Source organism: Eulemur rufifrons, chromosome 7 (genome assembly GCF_041146395.1).
Source record: "Eulemur rufifrons isolate Redbay chromosome 7, OSU_ERuf_1, whole genome shotgun sequence".
Taxonomy (NCBI): Eukaryota; Metazoa; Chordata; class Mammalia; order Primates; family Lemuridae; genus Eulemur; species Eulemur rufifrons.
The window spans coordinates 281,051,527-281,075,334 of record NC_090989.1 but is presented as its reverse complement, the minus strand read 5'-3'; the positions used below and the strand labels follow the sequence as shown (position 1 = coordinate 281,075,334).

The 23,808-nt window shown below is 60.1% G+C and overlaps 1 protein-coding gene across 1 annotated transcript in view; it reads right to left on the bottom strand.

Moving 5' to 3' along the window:
• HMCN2 (hemicentin 2) overlaps positions 1-23,808 on the bottom strand; it is a 139,232-nt gene that overhangs the window by 33,965 nt on the left and 81,459 nt on the right. Inside the window, exons 41-66 of the mRNA XM_069476953.1 lie at positions 22,333-22,508; positions 21,613-21,709; positions 21,339-21,458; positions 19,554-19,715; positions 18,524-18,805; positions 17,327-17,494; positions 16,089-16,202; positions 15,552-15,638; positions 14,116-14,307; positions 12,769-12,942; positions 12,536-12,649; positions 11,903-12,045; positions 11,377-11,527; positions 9,955-10,173; positions 8,071-8,184; positions 7,543-7,730; positions 6,912-7,008; positions 5,654-5,815; positions 5,380-5,493; positions 4,531-4,733; positions 3,762-3,843; positions 2,790-2,921; positions 1,701-1,844; positions 1,459-1,618; positions 1,248-1,372; positions 673-856 (exon numbers count right to left, since the gene is read on the bottom strand). Of these exons, the coding sequence (XP_069333054.1) occupies positions 673-856; positions 1,248-1,372; positions 1,459-1,618; positions 1,701-1,844; positions 2,790-2,921; positions 3,762-3,843; positions 4,531-4,733; positions 5,380-5,493; positions 5,654-5,815; positions 6,912-7,008; positions 7,543-7,730; positions 8,071-8,184; positions 9,955-10,173; positions 11,377-11,527; positions 11,903-12,045; positions 12,536-12,649; positions 12,769-12,942; positions 14,116-14,307; positions 15,552-15,638; positions 16,089-16,202; positions 17,327-17,494; positions 18,524-18,805; positions 19,554-19,715; positions 21,339-21,458; positions 21,613-21,709; positions 22,333-22,508 (3,904 nt within the window). The remainder of the gene's footprint in view (positions 1-672; positions 857-1,247; positions 1,373-1,458; positions 1,619-1,700; positions 1,845-2,789; positions 2,922-3,761; positions 3,844-4,530; positions 4,734-5,379; positions 5,494-5,653; positions 5,816-6,911; positions 7,009-7,542; positions 7,731-8,070; positions 8,185-9,954; positions 10,174-11,376; positions 11,528-11,902; positions 12,046-12,535; positions 12,650-12,768; positions 12,943-14,115; positions 14,308-15,551; positions 15,639-16,088; positions 16,203-17,326; positions 17,495-18,523; positions 18,806-19,553; positions 19,716-21,338; positions 21,459-21,612; positions 21,710-22,332; positions 22,509-23,808) is intronic.

Sequence of the window (23,808 nt, the reverse complement as noted above, 5' to 3'; positions counted from 1 at the left end):
CTGAGCCCCCCCCCCCACCGCTGCCTGCCCTGACCTTCCGCATTCCATGGCCAGACCGCCGGCCTCCCACATTCTGGATGCTCTGCTGCCCCGGCACACAGACAGCTCGTCTACCCTTCCTCTAGACAGTCCCTCTACTTGCCGGCTCTGCAGTCTGTCCTCGCACCTTCTCTTGAACCCCCTGTGTCTTCACCACTCCACCTACACTGCTCTTGCAGGTCCCAGTGACGGCCACGATGCCAAAGCCAATGGTCAGTCCTCAGGCCTCCTCTCCTGTGGCCCCGTTGGTCTCTGCGTCCCTGAAGCCTGTCTTCATGCACACTCCCCTGGATCTCCTCCTACGCCCCCAGCTTCCCCCCTGCCCTGGGTCCTTCAGACCCGTCCTAACAGCAGCAGCGGGCACCGTTCACATTTGCTCCGGGGGGCTGCAGCCAGCCCTGGCTTCCAGCACCGCCCATTTGCTGACAATCCGAGATGTCCACTCTCAGTGGACAGCGGTGTGAGAGGTTCCAGGGAGGTGGGGTCCTCCCACCCTCCCCGTGATAAACCTCTGCATGTTTATATTAGTTTTATGCTAAAACCCTTCAGAAGTGGTTTTAAACCCGAGCTGCCTGAAGAGTGTGTCTGGGGGCTGGGACTGGCCGGCCGAGGGGCCGGCAGCCTCTCCCCTACCTGAGGGTGCGGCCAGAGCCGTGCAGGTGGGCGCGCTGGGAGAGCGCGAGGGGCAGGCCGTCCTTGAGCCAGCTCACGCGGATGGGCGGGGAGCCCCGGGTGGGGCACGCCATGGTCACCAGCTCCCCAGGCCTGCTCACTAGGGTGGCCGAGCCCTCTGCTCCCCGCTCGATGGTGGGAGGCACTGGGGGTACACAGGGACAAAAAAGAGGGGTCTTGCGGGGAAGGCGGGCCCCTCCTAGGGAAGCTCCAGGAGGCAGCACCGGACCTGGCCTTCTGCCACCAGCAACCGCTGGGGCCGCCAGCCCACAGGAGGGGCGAGGCCTGCGTGTGGGGGCACAGCCTCAGCCCTGGCCCTCTCCGTCTCCCCTCATTCCCAGCTCTCCCTGGGCTGCAGGGCTTGTGCCTCTAGTTCGTGGACAAGGCACGGAGGCCCAGAGAGGCTGGATCTGTGGCCTGGGTCACAGTGTGGGCATTGCTGGGGGCTTCAGCCCAGGTCTGGTCGTCACCCTCCACATGCCCCCATGGTGCCCCCACGTCGGCCAGGCTGCTGCAGCCCTGGCCGTGCTCCTCACCCAGCACGTTCACCGTGTGCAGCCTGGCGTCCTCCCCCGCGGGGCTGTGGGCCACGCAGGTGTAGGCGCCCGAGTCCGAGGCCCGCAGGCCCTTCAGCACCAGGGAGCCACCGTCCAGGTAGAACCTGCCGCAGGGAGGGGGAGCCCGGGGCAGGCGTGTGAGGGTCTGTGGGCCCTGCCGCCTGTGGGGAGGGCACAGGCCGGGCCTTACCGGAGGTGGGGGCCCACGCCCTGGCCCAGCGGGCTGCCGTCCTTCAGCCAGGCCACATTGGGTGGCGGCTGCCCGTCCGCCTCACAGTCCAGCCGCACCTCCTGCTCCTCCAACACATGGTGCTCCTGCGCCGTGCCGGAGCTCCGGATCCGGGGGGCCACTACGGCAGGGGCTACAGTGAGGCCGGGGGTGGCAGGGGCTGCTGTGGGGGCAGGACGTAGGGGGGCAGGGCGCAGACCTACCCAGCACATTCACCACGAAGTCCTTGCGGGCCTCGGCCTGGGCGTTCTCGGCCACGCACGTGTAGGTGCCAGCCTGGGCCGGCTGCAGACGGCTCAGCTGGAGGCGGCCCCCCCGGGAGACGATGCCGTGCGCCACGCTGCTCTCTGTGGGACGGAGGGGACCCCTTGAGTCGCTCAGCCCGTTCTTGTTCTTATAGGAGACTGCAGCCCACAGGGCAGGGGCTCCTTGTGCATCACCACCTTCCTTAGCCTGGGCTCTCGGGTTCCTCTGTTCCTTGTAATCCTTCCCTCCACTCCAGACATCTCTCCCCAAGGGACCCACTGCCTTGAGTGTCCAGGACCTGCCCTCAGGCCCAGCCCTCACCTGGCACTCTCTTCCTCCCCGCCCTGCCCCTCAGTCCCTCAGGGCTTCCAATCGAGTCGGACCAGCCCTCCCTGACCTGACACAGGTCACTCTGGGGACGCCCCGGGCCTCTGCTCAGGCCTGGACGCCTCCGCTTTCCTTCTCTCCAGCTGCACCTCTGCCCAAAGCTATCTCTAACTGCACCAGCCTGGGGCACCCGCAGGCGACCCCCTCGCCAGACCCCCGTTGGTCCAGCCAGCCTTTCCACACAAAGTGCACCAGCAGCTGCTCTGTGTCCACCTGTGGGCTTGGCAGTGAAAGATGAGCACAACACAGTCCCTGTCCTCAAGGGGTTCAGATGTACTACAGGGGACAGTGAAACTAGTGCAGTCTGGTGCCGACAGCCCTGTGGGCCCCTGACAGAGCTGACCAGCAGGCGTTGTCACGGCCCCCAGTGCCCGCCCCGCACCATGCAGAGCCCACGTCCTCCGTCTCCTGGGGGCTGACCGAGGGCGTGGGCGCAAGGAGACCTCCGAGCCCCCATAGGAGCCGTTCCTGATGTTTGGATTCCACGGGCCAATAAATAACGTTCAAAGACAAACTGGGGTGGGCCCAACACTGCCCTGCCAGCCTCTGATTTCACCAAATAAGAACAGTGACAACCAACAACTTCTTTCTTCCACTTCCACTGTCATTCCATTAAGTAAAGGAAAACTGCACGCTAAGACAAGGACAGATGTACTCACCCACAGGCATTCTGTCCTTCAGCCAAGTAACCGTGGGCGCAGGGACCCCGGACACATCACAGGTCAGGACCAGGGGGCTCCCAGCCACCTGGCTCACTGTCTCCGTCTTGGGGTTCTCAAACGTGGGGGGCACTGCAGGAAAGAAGCCGATTCCCAGAATCCTGAGACTTTCCCCTCAGCCCCTTCCTCTCGGGCAGAGCAGGGAGGCCCAAGACGCCCTTGCTGGTCGTTAGGAGCACACAGTTTATGTGCTGCCGTTGCTAGACAGAGGCTCTTTCCTGCTTCCCGTGGGCTGGGACAGGGTGCAGAGTCCCAGCTTCAACCACAGGAACAGGGACAACACCCCAAGAGATGGACGGTCAACAAGATGGAAGGAGCCTGGGCCCCTACGTCACCACGTGGAGCTGAGCTACCCACCAGCGCGACGCTCACCCCTGGGCCTTCGAACGGGAGGGGCAAACTTCCCTCCCGTTTAGTCCCCTGCTCTGGGGTCTCTCTGTGACACAGCTAAGTCCACATTCTGACCTAGTGTGAAAGAACATCTGACTGCAAGAAAATCTGTGTTCCATCCTTGGGCTGACGGACAGGCCCCCTTGGGGATCAGGACAGAGGTGACGTGGCCTTTTGTGTGTCTGGTCTCTCAGGGCTCCTTCATCCAGTGCCCTGGTGCCAGGCCCTGTGCCCGGCACTGTTTCCACACAGCAATGGCCATCCATGCCCCGGGCACTTCGCCTCTCCTGCTGAGGGTGAGCCTGCGACTCCGAGGGACACGGTCACTCTGCTAGCCCCACAGGCAGGCCATGGGCACAGTCTTAATTTGGGTCCTGCTAATCCTGCCTTTTACACTCCAGGTCTTGTGCCCTTCACACTCGGCAACACCGCCTCTCCCCAGCTACCGTCCTCCTCCTCCCCGACAGTCCTGTGTGCCGCCAGGGCCCCCACAGCCATGTGGCCACCTGGTCCCCAGCTTACCCTGGACGGCGAGGACGAAGGTCCACACAGCCTCCCCAGCCACGTTGCTGACTCTGCAGCTGTATAAACCTTTATCCGACACCTAGGATGGGAAGAGCACATGGTGACAGTGTGCATGGGGCTGGGGTGGGGTGCCTAGGGATCCCCCCAACACCTAGACCCCCAAAGCTTCCACAGCAGGGGCTCCCCAGGCACCCTGGTCCTGACTGGGAAGCCAAAGGGAGATGGGACGCTCTGGCCTTTCCCAAGGGCCTCAAGAAGCAGGAGGACCCCAGAGGGTGAGCGCCCAGGCTCTGGACGCCCACCCTGCCTGGGCCTGCAGGTCGGCCAAGCCAGGAGGAGAAGGCCCCTCGCTGTGGGGACGGAGCTGGGCCAGGAGAGAGGAGCCCAGAGCAGGTGTCTGGCAGAGCAGCAAATGTTCATCCAGCAGACGCTTGTGAGGGAGCGTGGGACAGACTCGCGGGAGTCACGGATGGTCAGCCAGAAGGGCTGGGAAAAGCTTCTAGATCCTGCCTGGGAAACTAAAGCAGGCAGTGGGGATGGGGCTGGTTCAAGGTCATCTTTGACCTTGACCTTGAGTGCAGGGTTGGATCTGGACCCTAACTCCAGAGCCCTAGGCAATTCCCATATCTCCTGCCCTGAAAGCTGCTAATCGACTTGGTTTGGGGTCCCACAGGCCAAGGAGGCAGCAGCCTCCACACCCAGCCACACGCCTGCCACCTCCCTCCACTGACAGGTACCCACAGCACCCACACCCCGAGCCGCTCACCTGGGTGTCCCAGATCTCCAGCCTCTGCCCACTGTGCACAGCCTGGGTCCGCTGCACCAGGACCAGGGGCTGCCCGTCTTTGTACCAGGTCACAGTTGGCTCGGGGAGCGAGTCTGTCTCACAGCTCAGGACGGCCTTGTCCCCGGCCTGCACCACAATCGCCTCCTGGGAGCCACTGGGGGCCTGCCTGAAGGTGGGGGGAACTGAGGGCAGGAAACAAAAGAGTGAGGTGCTGCAGCCGTCCCCATGCCCTGCCTGGCCCAGCCACAGGTGTCACACAGTGGACCCAGGGGAGTTGGAGGAGAGCCAGGCCGGCAAGCCCAGGACCCGCTGTGTGGCCAGGGACAGCAGCCTGCCTCTCTGGGCCTCGGCCTCCTAGATGGGGAGATGCTGATGGCCCTCCAGGCTGTTGCAGGCCCCTCCCCGGCTGGGTTAGATCCCTCCATGGGGGCCCTAAGCCCCTGTTGCTCCAGCAAACCAACGTAGAGGCCCCCATCCTCAGCTGCAGCCCACAGGACCTGGCACAGCGTCCGGCGCACAGTAGGTGAGCACGTGCAAATGCACGAACCAGCCCCAGGGCTAGAGAAGGCCTTCCAGGAGTCCGGGCACCTGACGCTTTGGACCGGCTTTTCCCCAAGACGACCCGAAGACCACGATCCCCGCAGCAGGCTGCACGCCGAGGAGCCCGCGCTCCAACAGGCCTGGGGAAGGCTCTGTCCCGGGCCAGGCGCTGCCCCCTCAGAGCTGACTGCTGCAGGTGTCCTGGCTCCCCTAGTGCCAGCTGCCCTGCTCCTGGCCACGCTGCCTAAGGAGGGGATGGCGCGGGTTGGGGGACAGGCAGGGACGTACCCAGCACACTCAGCTGCACCAGCTTCTGGTCTCGGCCGGCAGCACTGAGGGCCTCACACGTGTACGTCCCCGAGTCCGACGGCTGTGCTCGCACCAGCCGCAGTGTGTGGGTGCCTGCGGGGGCGGCGGCAGTCAGCCCCTCACACCAGCAGCCTGGCCCAGCCCCCAGGCCTGCTGCCCCAGTCCCGAGTCCCTCTCACTCAGCCCTGTCCCAGGGTTGGGGAAGCAACTCTCTCCCCACGTGACCCCAGAGCTAGGCCTGAGGTTCACCCACCAGGCAGGAGGAAGGCCTCTTCACCCAAGGAGAGGGCCCGGCTGTCCTTGTACCACGTGACTTCGGGGCTTGGGTGAGCACGGACGTCGCAGGGGAGGGAGACGCTGCTGTTGAGGATGGCAGTGACCTGCTCCGAGGTTGGGCCTGCAATTCGTGGCGGGACTATCCCACAGCCACCAGGATAAAGATGGGAGTGAGAATGCAGACCACAGGGGGGCAGAGAGCCAGAGTGGGACACCCGGAGCCCTCACTAGCCCCTAACGCATCTTCAAATGACCCTGTGCAGAAACCTCCATTTGTCATAACCATCTTCTGCACAAGAACACTGGGGCTCAGAGATCAGAGAGGGAGAGTCAGGCCGGGCGCGGTGGCTCACGCCTGTAATCCTAGCACCCTGGGAGGCCAAGGCGGGAGGATCGCTCGAGGTCAGGAGTTCGAGACCAGCCTGAGCAAGACCGAGACCCCATCTGTACTAAAAATAGAAAGAAATTAGCTGGACAACTAAAAATATATAGAAAAATTAGACGCGCATGGTGGCGCATGCCTGTAGTCCCAGCTACTCAGGAGGCTGAGGCAGGAGGATTGCATGAGCCCAGGAGTTTGAGGTTGCTGTGAGCTAGGCTGACGCCATGGTACTCTAGGCCGGGCAACAGAGTGAGACTCTGTCTCAAAAAAAAAAAAGAGGAAAGGAGAGTCACTGTTCCAAGGCCACCCAGCTGGTCAGTGACAGAACCAAAATATCAGTTTAAGTTTGAGTCCATGACTGTGAGTGCTCAACACTGTCTCTCTTTGTCCCTGAGGCTGCAGCTGTCCCCACATCTGGAGCAGAGCTCTTGGCCCCTGAGGTACAACGCGAATGCAGAGGCTGAGAGTACAGACTCCGGGTGGTGAGACTGCCCCTCACCCGGGCGACCTCCCTGAGTCCGTCCACAGCTGTGGAGTTGGGCTGACCTCCTAGCTCTGCTGGAAGGAGTCTGCCTAGGAAAGCGCTCAGTCCCATGCCAGGTACACAGCAAGTGCTCAATAATGGTGCTGTAAGGCCTCGGGAGAGCCACTCAAAGCTGCTTAATACCACCTGCGGTTGGCCCAGTAGCGATCAGGGTCCCCCAACGCTCTCTGTCCCAGGATATGGCTGACACCAGGCTGGGATCCCTGCACTGAGTGTGGCTCCCAGAGCCCAGGATGCTGGCAGCACCCAGGTGGCGCCCCTCAGGGAGGGACAAGGAAGCCGCAGGGGCTGCCGCTCAGCCCAGCTCACCTTGGACCCTGAGGGTAAACAGCTTCTCGGCGGAGCCAGCCTGGTTCTCAGCCACACACATGTAGCTGGCAGCGTCAGCCACCTCTGCAGTGGAGACCTGTGGGCACGGGGACCCTGGGAGCTACCGTGAGGACACCCCCCTCCCTCCTACCCCATACCAGGCACTCAGGCCCCACGAGGCTCATGGAGGCCAGGAGGGCCACCTCCTTCTGGGGCTCTGCAGCAAACTAGATGGAGGATGCTCTCCCCCTCCCCCCGCAGGGACTGCTCTGTGTGCTGGGCTCCAGGAGTCCCTGCAGCTCTGTGTCTGGACACTGGGTGGCCGAGGGTGCTGCCTGATGTTCTAAGTGCCAAGCACAGCTCCGTATGTGCCAGGTGTTGTTCCCAGGGAGGGCTGCCCCGTGCCACTCTGTGCTCTAGGTGTGGCACACATGCACATCCTGTCCCAGGTGTCACCTAAACCTCCAGGTGCTGTGTGTGCCCTGTGCTGGGCTGAATCAGACCCAGGTGCTACAGTGTGGTTTCCGGCAAAGAGCCTCACGTGGCTCAGATGTGACTGCTCCTCGGTCCCCCAACAAGCAGTGCTGGGGTGGCAGCCGCTGCCTCCAGCCCTTGCAGGGGCTGCCCTGACCTGCAAGACCTGCCCGTCCTCCAGGACCCGCAGCCGTGGGCTTGGGGAGAAGGGCAGCCCGTTCTGGAGCCACGAGATGGTGGGCACGGGGTTGCCCAGGGCCGGGCACTGCAGGCTGACGGTGCTGCTGGCGTTGACCGTCACCTCTTCCACCAGCTCCTCCGTGTCGCCCAGGATCACAGGTGGGGCTGGGGGTGGGGAGAGGAGGCTAAGGGGCCGGCACAGGTCCCTGGGGCAGGGGTGGGCATGGAGTTGAGAGGGGCACCTGGTGCCAGGTGCTGCCTGGGCTCCTTGTGCCCTGCTCACCAAACCCTCCCAGGCCCTGATGCAGCTAGAGAATCTGGGGCACAGAGAAGGTTGTGACGTGCTTGACATCACACAGCCGGGAAGCTGGTAACTTGGAATTCAACCCCAGTTCTGCCTGGTTCAAGCCTAAGCCTGTAACCCCATTAGAACGCACTCTACCTTGATGCCGGGCCCTTGTGGGCCTGCTGAGACCACCCACACCCCAGCCCCGGGGCCACTCACTCAGCACCAGCAGCTCGTAGTGCAGCCAGTCCTCGCCCACCTCGTTGGAGGCCTTGCACGAGTACCTCCCAGCATCCTCCGCCCGCACCAAGGGGATCTGCAGGACCCGGCCTCCTGCAGGGACACGAGACAGAGGCCTGAACTCAGGGCCAAGATTTGCCTTCAAGAGCAAGGACCCGTTCTTTCCTCTGGTGGGGACCTGGGGCACGTCCCTGCCCCCTGCCTCATCTGTGGGGTGGAGAGAACCGGCCTGCCCCACCCAGCTCGTGGGGGAGGGGAGACTCAGCCTGCTGAGTGCCGGGCCCTGGCTGGGGGTTCCTGGCTTAGCCCACGCTGACTCTGTGGGGCGTGTGCTGTAATATTCCCATCTTACAGAGGGGAAAACTGAGGCTTTGCAACCACGCCCGGCAAGAGAGCAGCAGCTGCCAGCTCAGGTCTAGTGCTGCTGTGCTGAGCCCAGCTCCTCCGTCAGGGCCAAAGGGAAGGGGCAGAGAACTGGGCAAATGTCTGGGCAGAGGCTCTTGGGAGGCCAGGGGGCGGCTTCCGGGTCTGTGGGGGACTGGTGGGTGGTGGGGGAGGCATCGCCTGGGACCCTCTGTGATCAGGAGCCAGCCAGGGCCCGAACCTGGCATCCCTGGGAGCTGGACTTGGTCCGGTGGGGACTGCATTAGCGTCGCCATGTGCTGGGGATTCTGGGCTGGGGAGGGCTGGCTCAGGCTGTGGGTGGCATGGCCAGGGTCATACCAGGGGCTCACCACCTGCAGAGCCCAAGGACAGTGGCCAGGATCGGGGAGTCAGCGGCCATGGTAGGGGGCCCGTTGATGTTTCAGGTTAATCTATGGTCTGGATCAGAATTCAGGTCAGCTTGTGACCATGACAGCTGTGTATTCAGAGATAGGACTCAGTGGCCAGGGTCAGAGGTCAGTGGTGGGGTTGGAGGCCAGTGGGCCAGGCCTGGAGGTCAGTGGCTATGGCCTGGGTTTAGGTGAGGGTGGGATCAAGCCCTGGTCAGCGTCTGAGTGACTGGGCTGACTGTGCACCCAGGGTTTGGGGTCAGTATCAGAGGTTGGTGGCCAGCGCAAGGGTCATTCCAGGGATTTCCAACAAGGACAAAGTGCTTTCAGGCAACATGCCTCTCCTGGAGCTCCGGAGGCCGCCTTCTCTGTAAGCACCGCGGTACAAGCCCTGGTACGACTGTGCCCACGGGAGGCCCGTGCCACTGACCACTGCTCCCAGCAGCCAGCCCCACCGCTGCCCCAGGCCTGGCAGGACACGGTGCGACTCCTGGGCCGGGAGCCACCCAGTGCCCCTCACGAGACTCAGCCGGGGGAGCTAGGTGGGCCGGCCAGGGATGCCAGGCATTTCTGAGTCCTACCCCTGGAGCCTTTTAATTCAGAACCACCCAGAAAAAAGTATTCTAAAATAAATGGTTAACTTAAAAAATTAAATAACCTTAAATGACTATTTAAAGTGGTAAAAAGAAAAAATAACCAGACACATGAGCCAAATAACCACACATCACATGAGTGTGGTCTTCCAAGCCCAGCCAGACCCTCGCCGTCTGGGGTCTGAGCCTGGCGGAGGGTTTGATAAGGGAGCCGACTCCCTCTGCAGAGAACGTGGCAGCTCTGCCGTTCATTTCCGGACATCACAGATCTCGAAGCCCAGAGGTGGGCACGGCCCAGGGTGAGAGGCTCTGCTCTAAAATCCAGAGGCAGAAGGCAACCCAGTTCTTGCCTTCAAATAAGCAAAGAACTTGTAGCCCAGTTTACAAGTGGCAGGTAGGGTCCAGAGCAGTCATGCACCCTGCCTGAGGTCACACAGCAGGCAACACACGGAAGGAGAGCTCAAAGCACCCAACGTCCTCACACAGCCCTGGCCCACCTTGCAGCACAGACACCCCATCCGCAGCTGAGAGGGGCTGATCGTCCCTGTACCAGGTGAGCTCCGGGGGTGGAATAGCATTAGTGTCGCAGTACAGGTAGGCCGGGTTGTTCTCCACGATCTCCCTGTACTCCGTCACCTCGCCCAGGGCCTCCTCCTCCCGGGACAGCATCTCGAAGTCTTCACTAGCATCGCCTACCTTCTGGAACATGGGGGGCACTGGGTGGGGAGACAAAGCCATTAGGAAACATAGCAGAGTGGGGGTGCTCCTCTGCTCACAGAGACTCCCATCCCAGCCTCCCCTGGGCGCGGAAGTCTACCGCCCGAGCCACTCCCTTAGGTCACGGCATTTCTTAAATTTTCACTCACGCCCTCAACTGGTGTTTATTAAGCAACTACTATGTGCTGGGCACTAAGGTGAGCCTCTGGTCCTATGGAGCTCATGTCTACTGGGCTCTAAAGGTTCTTTGCAACATGGAAATATCTTCGGGCGGGGGGGCAGCCAGATCCTAAGCTTTAGCCACTGTTTGTTCATCAGAGCACAGAGGCACAAAGTCATCAGCTGTTAGAACTGGGAGGGGCCCCGAGGTCTCCTGCTTTGATCACCTGCGTTTTATAAAGGGTGAAACTAAGGCCCAGAGGGGCAGTGGCCTCCCCAGGTCACAAAGCCAGTTAATGACAGAGCCAGGGCCGAGGGGTGGGGGCCAGAGCACCAGAGATGAGAAAGCACACAGCCAGCCTGGAGCGGGGGCTCCTCCTGCCAGGCCACTCCAGCATCATGCAGCAAAGCCCGGCTCTGAGCACTCCCCGTCACTCTGCCTGCTTGTCAGCCTCCCCCCACCCCGCCTCCCCACCTCCCAGCCTCCCCTGCCCTCTGCCTCCCTACCTCCCAGCCTCCCCACCTCCCAGCCTCCCCTGCCCTCTGCTTCCCAGCCTGCCCACCTCCCTCCCAGCCTCACCTCCCAGCCTCCCAGCCTCCCCACCTCCCAGGCTCCCAGCCTCACTGCCTCCCTCCCTTTCATCCTTCCCTTTTCTGAAAAGGAAAATGTCAAACATTCACAGAAGCAGAGAGGAGACTACAAGGAGCCCATGTGCCCACAATGCGCTTCCACGATTATCGAGTCAGAGCTGCTTGTTGACTCCCAGCCTAGCGTGTTCTGAAGCAAATCCCCACGTTTCCTCATAAAGCGAGAGGCATCTGGCGGAGGGGCTAAGGGCGTGGCATTTCAGCTCAGCCAGACCAAATCCAGCCTCTACCACTCAGTTCTGTAATTTGGGGCCGGAGCCCTCGGCCGGGGCTGGGGCCGAGAAACGCTGTGGGAGGCGCGTGGGCAGCGGGCTGCACGGGAGGCCGCTTGCAGCGGACACCCCACCGCTCACACCGGCCAACACCCTACCCCTGGCCCCGCTGGCGACACGCACCCTGGATGAGCACGTTGAAGTCCTTGTCGTCCTCGCCAGCCACGTTGGTGGCCACGCACAGGTACCGCCCCGAATCCGAGACCTGCGTGGGCTGGATCTGGAGCAGCCGCCCTTCGCCCAGGACGCGGAGCCGCTGGCCGGGGGTGACAGGCTTGGGGGAGGGAAGGGGGGACGGGAGATCAGACACGAGGAGGCCAAACACACCAAGACAAGCATACTTACATTTTACTAAATTTTTTAAAATACAACATAAAGTGATAGGAACACCCTGACAGCTTTGTAAAACCAAAGCCGTACAACACCAAGACTGGAAGAGAAGTGCATGGGTGAGAACAGCAGAGTTTAATGTTTACGAGACTTGGTCCCCATAGAGAGTCGCATTTCTTATTAAAACATAAAGGGTTGGAAGGGCCTAGACCAGCTCTGGAGCCAGGTGCTTTAAGGGCTGTCTTTTCTGGAAGGTTCCAAGCAGAACCAGCAAGACCCAGGGGTGAGAGCCAGAAGCTGCCAAGGGGTCCCCACTCACCTGGCCGTCCTTGTACCAGTGGATGGTGGGTGGGGGCACAGCCCAGCACTCACACTCCAGGGTCAAGGTGCTGTTGACCTTGGTCTTCACTTCCTTCACGCCGACCTCCTCCAAGGGGTCGTCTTTGGAGATGGAAGGGGGGACTGAAAACCACAAGGGGGTCTGAGAGTAGACCTGGGTGAGCAGTGCTGAGACCCTGGGCTCACCCTGGCCCTGGGGGCAGCCCTGGAAATGGGGGGCTGACTCCCAAGAGTAGAGAAACAGGGACCCTGGAAGCCAACCCTTTCCTGGGCTGTTTGCTCAGGAGAGAGTGTTTGTCTGCGATGGTTGCGGGACAGGACAGGTCTGAGGCAGGGAACTTTCTAAGGCGACCTTGGAGGTCCTTCCTGGGATCCTGGGTCTCCAGCTGTGGAGCCTCTGGTGGTAGCCCCCCTAGCAGAAGTGGCAGAAGGAAGCCAGGCCTGGTGTGGGTCTTACTGCCCGTCCTCATAGCACCCTCAGCTGTGAGATGGGGAACACCCCAGCCCGCCCTGGCTGCCTGGTGACCGTCAGAGGACATGACCCATGTGATGGTGCCCTGGGGTGTCAGGTGTGGCCCGGGTGCCTGCTGGTGCCAGCGGGTCCCCGACTCACTGAGGACTTCCACGTGGTAGTTCTTCACAGCCTCGCCCAGCTCGTTGGTGACCACGCAAGTGTACTGGCCGGCGTCTTCCTGCTGGGCGTTCAGGATCTGCAGCCCACGGGTGCCTGCTCGGGGAGAGCGGCCAGGGTGGCCCGCAGCTGCAGCCTCACACCAGGCACGAGCTCGCGCTCTCCCTGATGGCGTGTCACCTGTCCTCTCACACCCCAACCTCCGAGGGCATCACCTGGAAGCAGCTGGATGTTCTTGGAGGCCTCAAAAGGGGCCCCATCCTTCATCCAGGTGATGTTGGGGGAAGGGAAGGCCAGCGCCTCGCAGATCAGAGAAATGGGGTTGCTGATGGACACGGTCACCTCCTCGTCTGGACCGTCCTCAGTCACGCCCAGGATGGCAGGGGCCACTGCGGTGGGGCAGAGAGGGTGCTCGTGAACAAGATCCCCAGCCCTGGGCCTAACGACTAGGAAAGCCTTGCAGCCCAGGCTCAGCCTCAGTGCTGCTGTCGCTGCGTTATGCAGAAGGGAAACCGAGGCTCAGTGCCGCCAGACTTGAATTCAGGCCCGGGTGACCCACAGCCTGGCTCCCCCCGCTGGGCAATAGTAAGAGGGAGAAAAGCAAATAATTTCTGCCTTGATTTCCCCAACGGCTTCTCAACATGTAGCCCTCTACTAATCCAACCAGAGCCTTCTGAGTTCTGTTTGCGTTTCTAGTTTGTACCATTTCCCGAGACGGGGAGAAAGGGTGGGAGGCTTTGTTCCTTGCTGGGTACAGTAGCTCTGCTTTCATTGGTCTTAAAATTTCCTCTTCCAATCCCGGCAGGGGACTCTCCCTTTAACTGCCGGTGCTTTTTTTTTTTTTTGTAACAGAGACAAGGTCTCACTATGTCACCCAGGCTGGAGTGCGGTGGCCATTCACAGGCACCGTCCCACTGCCAACCACTAACCTGGCACAGCCCACCCCTCGTTAGGCAACCTGGAGGTTCCCGGCTCCCAGGAGGTCACTATATTGATGCTGAACTTAGTGTAGATACCAGTTGGCAACACTACAGCTCAGAACTCCTGGGCTCAAGCGACCCTCCTGCCTCAGCCTCCCGAGTAGCTGGGACTGCAGGTGTCTGTCCCTATGCCTGGTACCACCAGCCCTTTTAGAAACAGATTTTACTAAGCTAATCTGTGCTTCCCTCATTTGATAGATTTCCTGTTTTTCCAGCCTAATGAGATAGTACTTGCACATCGCCCTCAGGAGGGACCACCTGGACCCAGCACCCTGGGGCCTGGCATCAGCCACATCACCTCTCTAAGTCTTAGAGTTTTGTTGGTGATATGGGGACAAGCACATCTCCCATCTCCTAGGGTCACCGTGAAGATTCACCCAATCATGCCTGTTCATGTGCCTGGCCCACAATAAATGTTCAATCGATACAGCCACTACTATGATTTTTATTGTTGTCATCAACAACGAGAAAACTTGGAGAAGCAAAAGAAAAAGAGCAGAGTGCTTTGTGGGAAGCTGTCTGTAAGGAGCTGGTCTCCCTCCTGCCAGCACCCGGGGTAGCCAGGAGATGCCCAGAGCTTACCCAGGACACTAAGCTGGAAGTGTTTGGTCTTCTCCCCAGCGGCGTTGGCTGCAATGCAGGAGTAGTGGCCAGCACTGGACAGGTTCACCTGCAGGACCTGCAGGAGGGCTCCATCTGGGGAGATGTGGAGGGCTTCTCCACCAGACAGGGGCCGGCCATCTTTGAACCACGTGACCTGGGGCTGTGGGTGGCCTATATGCAGATGAGAGAATGAGACAATTCAGGAGGCTTTGACCAGGTCCGCCCAGAGGTCAAAGGCTGCTCCCAGATGGGACAGGGGATGTGGATTCCCCATGCCAATCCAGAGGCCCATGAAACACAGCAAGAAGCTGAAGCAGCCACCAGGCCTGGCTTACCAACCAGTGGGCACAGGTGGCTTGGTACAGGCAGGCAAGACACAAAGGCAACTATTCAACTATCTGTCCATCCATCCATCCATCCATCCACTCATCCATCCACTCATCCATCCATCCATCCACTCACCCATCCGTCCATCCGTCCATCCATCCATCCATCCGTCCATCCATCCACTCATCCATCCATCCATCCATCCATCCATCCACTCACTCATCAATCCATCCATCCACTCATCCCTCCATCCATCCACTCATCCATCCGTCCATCCCTCCATCCATCCACTCATCCATCCACTCATCCATCCATCCATCCACTCATCCATCCATCCACCCACTCATCAATCCATCCATCCACTCATCCATCCGTCCACCCCTCCATCCAGCCACTCATCCATCCACTCATCCATCCATCCATCCCTCCATCCATCCACTCATCCATCTATCCATCCACTCATCCATCCATCCATCCACTCATCAATCCATCTATCCTGCCATCCACTCATCCATCCATCCCTCCATCTACTCATCAATCCATCCATCCATCCATCCATCCACTCATCCATCTATCCATCCACTCATCAATCCATCCATCCATTCCTCTATCCACTCACCCATCTATCTGTCCATCCATCTACTCATCCATCTACCCATCCATCCATCCGTCCATCCTTCAGCCCACAAGGATTAATAGGAGACTATTCTGCCAGGCACTGGGGAAACCATGGTGACAAAGCAGCCCTGGGCCCTCAGGAGCTCATGTGTCACAAGGGCACTATGGTCCACTATGGTCAGTGCTAGGACAGGGAAGCACTGGGGCCTGTGGGAGCCCAGTGGGGTAACCCACAGGGCCTGAGGGGCCAGCCAAGGACTCCCTATGGAAGGTCCTGAAAGCTGAGATCTGTAGTGAGGTTGGGGGCAGGGAGTGTTGGGGCAGAGGGACCTGGCACAGATTCCAAGACGTAGAGACCTCAGTGGATGGCAGCAGGGCTGGGACCAGTGGGCCAGTTCCCCGGGGACCCCTCCTTTCTGAAGCTACCTTCCCACCCCTTCTGTCCTCCCCCCACACTGTGTGGCCCTTACCGGTGGCATTGCATGGCAAATGGGCAGTCTGTCCCTCGGGGACCCTGATCTCCTCCTCCAGGTCCTCGTTCTCCATCCTGGGGGGAACTGGGGGAAGCAGGGAGATAGACAGCTACTGACCAGGGTTGGCCCACTCAGGCTACAGCATCACAGAGCAGGAAGCCAAGAGCCACGACGCCTCCCTTCAGTTTCCTGCCTCAGTTTCCCCACCCCTTGTGCCTGCTTCCACAGGGCAGTGAGTTTGAGAAACATTCCCTGTGGCTGAGGGAAATAGCAGTGCCTCTGGGAGAAGACTCTGACCAGAGGGAGGCAGTTTGGGTAGCGCTGACAATATCTGCCCCCTGTATTTTGGATTGGCCCCTCTGTTTCTGGAAAGTTCCACAGCAGCCTTAAAATAGAGGTTTCTGATGAAGCAAAGAAATCAAGGCTTAGTTTCTTCCTCCCCTTCCCTGAGCCAAGTCCTGGGCCTCACCCCCGGAGGCTCCCAGGCAGGAGGGGAAGGACTCACGGGCCCCATGAGAATGGGGTACAGCGTACCCAGGACCTCCACGCTGAAGTTCCTCTGCACCACCCCGGCTGTGTTGCTTGCCAGGCATGAGTAGAGGCCTCTGTCTCGCTCCTGCACCCGTGTCTTCCTCAGCATCCAGCCGCCTGGGGAGGGAGGCCGTGGGCCCGAGCGTGGCTGTGAGTAGCCTTCTGGCCACAGTGGAGCCCAGGTTGCTCCCCAGGAAGATGTGTTATAATTAGATGGGTACGCTTCTGCCTCCCACCACGTTCTACTCCTCAGATGGGGAAACTGAGGCTCAGGAGGGTAAATGAATGGAGCTGCCCAGAGAGTAGATGTGCACCAGCATAAAGCTGAGGACCCTGCTCTAGCAAGAAGGAGCTGCTTCCCTGGCCTCCCCTGCTCTGAGGATTGGCTGGGGCTAACGGGACAGCAGTGGGCTATGTGGTCAACAAGGCAGCCCCTACTCTACTCTGACGACATGGTAAAAGGCCTTCTCCTCCCAAGGACCTCTCAGAGGAACCCAGGGTCTCCTGAGACCAGTCTGGGGAGGGCAGATATACAGGACACATGCCATCACTGCTGTTCCTGCACCCAAGGCAGACATCACTAATTGACTGCCACTCTACTTTCTGCTGGGCCCAAATGTAGTCTCTCAATTCATATCTGTACCTGGGATGTGGCAACTCCTACCAAGTGCTCAGAAGTGATGCGCAACGGGAAACATATTTGACATCCCACTGTGGGCTACATGGGACAATTGATGGGTCACCAAGGCTAAGCCTCAGTGGGCCTTGAGGTCCCTGCAAAGTTTGGATGGAACACTGCCTCCTGGGCCTCAGTTTCCCAGTTGTACACCAACAAGAAGCATCACAAACCAATTTTGTGAAGAGGATGAATACTCAGAGGAGGAGGTGCTTAGATCAGCGCGTCCACGAGTTTGTTACTGTTCTGTGGGATGCTATGTGCAAGCGCCAAGGGGTATTTGTTTTTGCTGCAGAAATCAGAACCGTTACCGTACGAACTGTCCCGGTGGGTCTCTAGGAGGGCAGCAGAGCAGGAAGCCTTTTCCAAACTTATTTAAATCTTTCTTTTTTCCTGGAGCACACACCTGACCAGTGTTTTGGGGTGTTCTCTTTGGGGACCAGCAGTTGGAATGGTTACCCCAACCAGGCCTGGTGGCTCAGGGTTAGAGGTCATGGGCACGTGAAGGACAGGGGCAGAGGCCGAGGGCCTGATTCCCAGGATACAATGCCAGCTGGTGCCTTACCTGCCAACAGGTAGGTGTCCTCCCCAGGGCTGATGGGCTCCTCCCCTTGGAACCAGTGGACAGCTGGGGGTGGGACCCCAGTGGCTTCACAGAGCAGCGTCAAGGGGCTGTGCAAGGCGGCAGTGACATTGGTCCATGGGCCCAAGTCTCCTGTGAGCTCTGGGGGCACTGGGCACAGAGAAGAAGGCGCATTCAGGACGCTCCTTCCCCAGCCCCGCGGCTGCCCCCCAGTGGCCCCCAGCCCTCAGGAGAGTCTGGGGCAGAGGCGAGGAGATCAGAGCTGCCCCCACTGAGGCTGTGGCACCTAGAAGGGAACGAGTGGGGCCACAGGCTGGGCTTTGGAGCCAGGCAGACGCCCTGGCCTCGGTTTCCCCGACCCCTTAGAGGGCTGCTCGGGAGGGTTCAACCACAGCACGTGCAGAGCAGCCCGTCCAGCGCCTGGTCAGGGCAGGTGCGGAGCACATGAGGCCGAGCCGGAGCAGAGACAAGCCCGACGTGTTTCCTAAGTGCGCACAGCCAAGATCAGCGGCAACTCTGGAAACCGCATTCCACAGGAGGTGGGGTAACTGGGTAAGGTTCCTGGGGAGTGCAACGGGGGTACCGTAAACTGATCCCTGTCCCCTCCACCTTAGCCCTTACCACTCCCTGCCTCCACCCTGAATTGTCCTCCAGGCATACAGCAGGAGCTCAGTAAATGACTGGAATGCACAAGGCTGCTCCAGCCACCCTCTGCCTGGCACACGCTTCCCCTCACGCAGGCACGCGGCAGCTGCCTAACTCCTGCTCAGCCTTTACGGTCCAGTTTAAAAGGCTCTTGCTCCAGGAGGCTGCCCTGACCCCCCATGACAGTGTTCAAGGTCCTCCCAGTGTCCCGCAGGCCACCGAGCTCCCCCATCACAGGCCGGTCGTGCAGGGTAGAGACTGCTGACTTCCCCAGTGCCTGGAACAGAGTAGGGGAACAGGAAACATGGGAGGGAGGGAGGGAGGCAGATGGGGGAACTCGGTGCCATTTGGGACCAGCCCTGACCTTGGGCAGCTTCCCGCAATGGCAGCTCTTGTCAGAGCCCGACTCCAAAAAGAACAGCAGTGTCCCCAGGGGCAGCCTGGGAGCTGTGCCTGGAGATTGACCCCGCCTCGCCCTCTCCAGTGCCCCCCACCACAGTCCCCTGCCCTCCTCCAGCCAGCTGCGGTCCTCACCCAGCACGGAGAGTGCAAACCTCCTCTCCGCCCTCCCAGCCACGTTCTCGGCCACGCAGCTGTAGCGTCCGGCGTGGGCAGCCCGTGCCTGCTCCACATACAGGCTCTGCCCTTGGATCTGCAGCCGCAGGCCAGGCTCAGCGCCCACAGGTTGGCCGTCCCGCTCCCACGTCACCATTGGAGGTGGTTTCCCTGTGGCGTTACACTCCAGAGTGGCTCCCCGGTCCTGGACCACCGAGACCTGCATGGGGGGCTCCCAGGGACCGGAGATCTGAGGGGGAACTGGGGTGGGGAGAAAGCACGTCAGGGACAGCTGCTGGGGCTGCCAGGCACCGGCACCTGCCACATGCCTCACGGGGCACACCTGCTGCCTTTTGCCACTCACTGGCTGTGTGACCTTGGCCAGGTGACCTGACCTCTCTGGGCCTCTGTATTCCTTCTCTGCAATGGGGTCCTAACGGAGCCCCACAACACGCCCTGGGCATCATGGGCAGGCCTGCTACCTGGGGACAAGCTCACGGCACAGCCCTTTCAGGGTTTTGAGGGTTTTTCTTCCTCAAAAACCAGAGGCTTCCTGGAGCTTCAACAGTCCTCGGGATGGGCTGGGCATGGAGAATTATCCCTGGGTGGGTTTGTCCCCAGGATAGTGACAGAATTTTCCTTGGTTTTATTTTCTAGCATGGTTTTCACAAGGCTGACATATTTAATTTCATCGCCGCAGGACAAGCAGATGGAGATTTAGATTTCCATTATAGATACAAACTTCATATAAAATTTACATTTCTTTTATGTTTCCAACTGTTCCAAGATGTGGTTTTTTCCTCTGGACCACTGGGGGTACTTAGGGGTCTGCCCCCTGCGCTGTGCTCAGGTTAGGAGCTGTGAGAAGCTGAGTGGGCAGTGACAGGGCCAGGAATCAGAGGGACAGCGTGGAAGCATGCCTGTCATCGCTGCTCCTGTCTTTGCTCCAAATATGGGGGTGGCCTTGCCCAGCCCGCTGCTCCCCGGCCCACCCAGCCGGCTCACTCACCGTGCACCTCCAGCTGCCACTCCTGGGCACTGCTGCCTGCCACGTTGCTGCACTCACAGGTGTACGTTCCCTCCTGGGCTGGCCGGGCCTGGCCCAGGTACAGCAGCCTCCCGACAGCCAACACTTGCTCAAGGCCGGCCCCCTCCCCGGGCAGGGGCTGTCCTGGGTGCAGTGAGAAAGAAGCCCCCAGTCCAGGACATTTGCAGGGATACAAGGTCTTTCCACCTGGAGTATTTGTCCCCCCGCCCCATTCTTGCCAATTCCTGCTCATCCTTCAGATGTCCACTTAGACATCACTTTCTCCAGGAAGCCTTCCTTGCATGCCACGTCTTTTCCTGGCACCTCCTCTGAGCCCCAAGCTTCTCTCCATCCACTGCAGGTGCCCATCAGAATCTGCCTGGCCTGGGCCCTCCACAACGGCAGACCTTGCCCCACTTTCCCTCTGGGGTCCTTAGGGGCTCCCCAGTGTCTGGCACATGGCAGGGCTCCACGAGGCTGCTGAATGAATGGCCCGCCCACCTGGCTACAGTGACCCGAGGAAGGAGACCAGACACCACTACACCTGGCAGCAAGAAGACCCCCTGGAAGGGGAGAGATTGCCAACCTTGAGCCAGTGCAGTAAACATGGAGGCACCTGTTTAGAGAGGAATAGACCTCGGGGCTCGGTCATGAATCAACGCAGGATGCAGCCGGGAGGGGACGCTGTGGCCACCTGACAGTGCTTCCTCCCTCTGCCCTGGTGCTCTCAGCCTGTCTTGCTGTTGTTCCCAAACTGCTTCCTGGTCCAGATGTCTCATCTCAGCTCCAGACATGTATGTCTCACTGTCTACTTGCCATCTCCCTGGGCGTCTAACAGACATCTCCATATTAACTCTCCCCGAATGCTGGGTCCTCCCCCGACGCCTGCCCTGGAGCCTCCCACCTTGGTGACACACCTCCACTCCCCACCAGCTCCCATCATCCCTGACTGCTTCCTTCCTCTCACTCCCCCATCCAACCAGCATCCCTGCCCCAGGGCCTTTGCACCCACCCTTACCTGTGCTAGTCCATGTCCGTCCCCTAACTTCTTCAAGTCTGCTTGGTCAAACGTCCCCAGCCACCCGACTTAAAACTGCAAATCCTACCCCCAGCACATCTTCTCCCCCTTCTTGGCTTTATTCTGCTCCATAGCACCTATGACCTAAAGTACTGAGTCAGTTACTTTCTGTTTATTATCTGACTGCCCCAATGTGAGGGTGGCAGTTTGTCTGTTTTGTTCACTGCCACATTCCCAGTGAGTAGAACAGGGCCTGGCAGAGATAGGCTCTCAATAAACACTGGTTCAGTGAACCCCAGATATTTATTGAGCACCTATTTAGTGCCAGGCACTGAACTTGGAATTCAGCAGTGGTCAAGGTGGTGCCTCACGGGGCTCAGACTCATGCAGGAGCAGACACAGAAGGACCAAGTCATGCTAAGTCATCACACAGGGGCTCTGCCAAGGAGGCCCTGCCCCAGCCTGGCAGTCAGGAAGGGCTTCCTGGAAGAAGGGATGTCTGAAGTTAGGCCTGAAGTTAGGCCAGTCCAGCTCTCACTGGTTAGGAGGGGGCCAGGGTCCCCTGTGGGCTTGGGGACTGAGTAGAGAGGGGCTGAGGGAAGCATCCCTTCTGTTACCAGCCCGCCCCCAGCAGTAGGAGCCCACCCGTCTCAGCTAGGCTCTGGGTGGGGGCACCCAGCTGGGACCAGGAGCAGCCCCTTGTGCTGGGCAAGAAGGTGGGGCTGGGGGGGGGGGGCCCGCAATCCTACCATCCTTCCTCCAGGAGATCTTGGGGAAGGGGACGCCCTGGCATTCGCAGGACAGCCTGGCGGGGTGCCCTTCCTTCACGATCAGAGTGCGAGATTCCCCCGAGGGAAACGCTGGAGCCACTGAGTCAGAGCAGAGAGAGGGTGAGCTGGGGGAGCTGGGGTGGGGAAGGCACCGGGAGGCGAGGGCAGGGTAGAGGGCTGTATCCTGGGACCCGATCAAGGCAACATCCCCCCTACAGGGGCTGAGACCCAGCCGAGCCCAGGAGACCCTCACCCCAGATGTTCAGGTTGTAGTGTTGCTCGGAGCGGCCTGCCTCATTCAGGGCCTCACAGGTGTAGCGGCCTGCATCCCACACCTGCGCCCTGTCCACCTGGCCGAGAGCAAAGACATGCCATTGTCAGGGGAGCACAGATGGGGTCACCCCTGGACAGCCTGTGTGACTCGAGGCGCGTCACGTTGCCTTGCTGGCCAGGGATGGCAGCCCTGCTGTCTCCCCACTCCATTTCCACGACCCAGACCTGCTAAGGTGGTGGCACCGGGCTGGGTCAGACTCGCTCCTGCCTTTGAGCTGCTCCCAGTCTCTTTGGAAAGCCCAACAGGACAGGCCAGAGAGAAGGTGGAGGAGGAAGGATGGGGGGGGGAGGGGACCTTCCTCAGGGGTCGGATCCTGGCACGGGGTGACGGGGCTAAGTTGTGGCTTTGAAGAATGAGGGGAAAGTAGGGGAAAGCAAAGGCGGTGCTCTGAATTGGGAATGATCACATCACAAGGTGTAGAGCGGTCGGGGGGGGAGGAGCGGGCTGGTGGGGAAGGTTCTCCCCAACAGCTGGAGCTGCTCAGCTGTGTTGGGGGCCCTGAGGACTCAGTGCTGGGCTTTGTTCCCCATCCCCTGGGGGAGCCTGCAGGTCACCCTGAGCTGAGCTGATGCTTGCAGCTGAGCTGATGCTACTCAGGGCCCTGGTGGAGGCCGAGCAGCCCCCCAGGGGGTCGCTCACCTCCAGCAAGGCCTTGTCTGCAGAGAGGCAGACGCCGGGCCGCAGCTCCAGGGGACGCCCGTCCTTCCGCCAGCTCAGCACGGGAGGGGGCACGGCGTGGCTCCGGCACTCCAGGGCCACGGACTCGTTGGCCACAACGGACACATTCCGCTCTTCTCCGAGGATGCTCGGGGGCACTGAGGGGGAAGAAGAGGGGCTCTCAGGCACATGAGGGGCTGCTGGACAAGGCCATGGCCCATGTCAGCCCCAGCCACTTCCAGGCACCAGGAGCAAACACCAGGGGTGGGGAGCCACCATCAGGACCAGGGCCCACCCCAGTGGGCTCACAGCCCTGCTTCAGAAGGAGGCCCCCAGATCTGAGTAGGATGGACGGATGGTGACAATATCCACACCCTGGATGTGACACGGTCCTAGAGTTCTGCAGGATGTCGCCACTGAGGAAAGCTGGGGAAGGGGACGCAGGACCTCTCTGTAACATTTCCAGCAACTGTATGTGGACCTACAATTATCTCAAATTTTTATTTTACTGTATTTTATTTAATTTATTATTTTAAGACAGGGTCTCGCTATGTTGCCCAGGCTGGTCTCAAACTCCTGGGTTCAAGTGATCCTCCTGCCCCAGCCTCCGGAGTAGCTGGGACTGCAGGCTTGTGTCACTATGCTGGCTTCTCTCAAAAGTTTAAATCACTCCTATAATACCAGCACTCTAAGAGGTAGGGGATGGAGGATCACTTGAGCCCTGGAGTTTGAGACCAGCCTGAGCAAGAGCCAGACCCTGTCTCTACGAAAAATAGAAAAATGAGCTGGGCGTGGTGGCATGTGCCTGCAGTCCCAGCTACTCAGGAGGCTGAGGCAAGAGGATTGCTTGAGCCCCAGAGTTTGAGGTTGCTGTGAGCTATGATGAAGCCACAGCACTCTAACCCGGGTGACAGCAAGACTCTGTTTCAAAAAAAATTTTTTTTTTAAACATTTAATTTTAAAAAACTTTAAAAGTAGGTCTTAGAACCATCTTCTCCCACGTCCCCCCACTGAGGTAGAACGACCCAGTGCAGCTCCGAGGGGAGGAACACAAAGCCAGGTCGGACTCCCACCGGAGTCCTGCCTCCACCTCCCGCTCACCGGGCCAGGCCCTGGAGACTCGACTCGGCCTCCCGGGCCTCGGTCTTCATCTGCAAAACGCACCCTGTGGGGCTGCATGGGGCTAAATCCAAGGTACAGGTGGGCACTTGGGCACCGGTGCCCGTTAACCACGGTCCCGATTCCAGCTGAGGAAAGGGCTGGTGTCGGATGCCTCCTGCCTCCCCACCGAGGCTCTGCCCCTCCCGGAGCTGCTCCTGGTGCTGCGCAGAGCCGCACACACACCCACTCGAGGACATGAAACAATAACAGCCACTGTAATGCCCACTGGGCTCAGAGAACCCCCACATAACCTCCCAGGGGGGTGCCATCTCACCCCCCATCTTACAGATGAAGAAA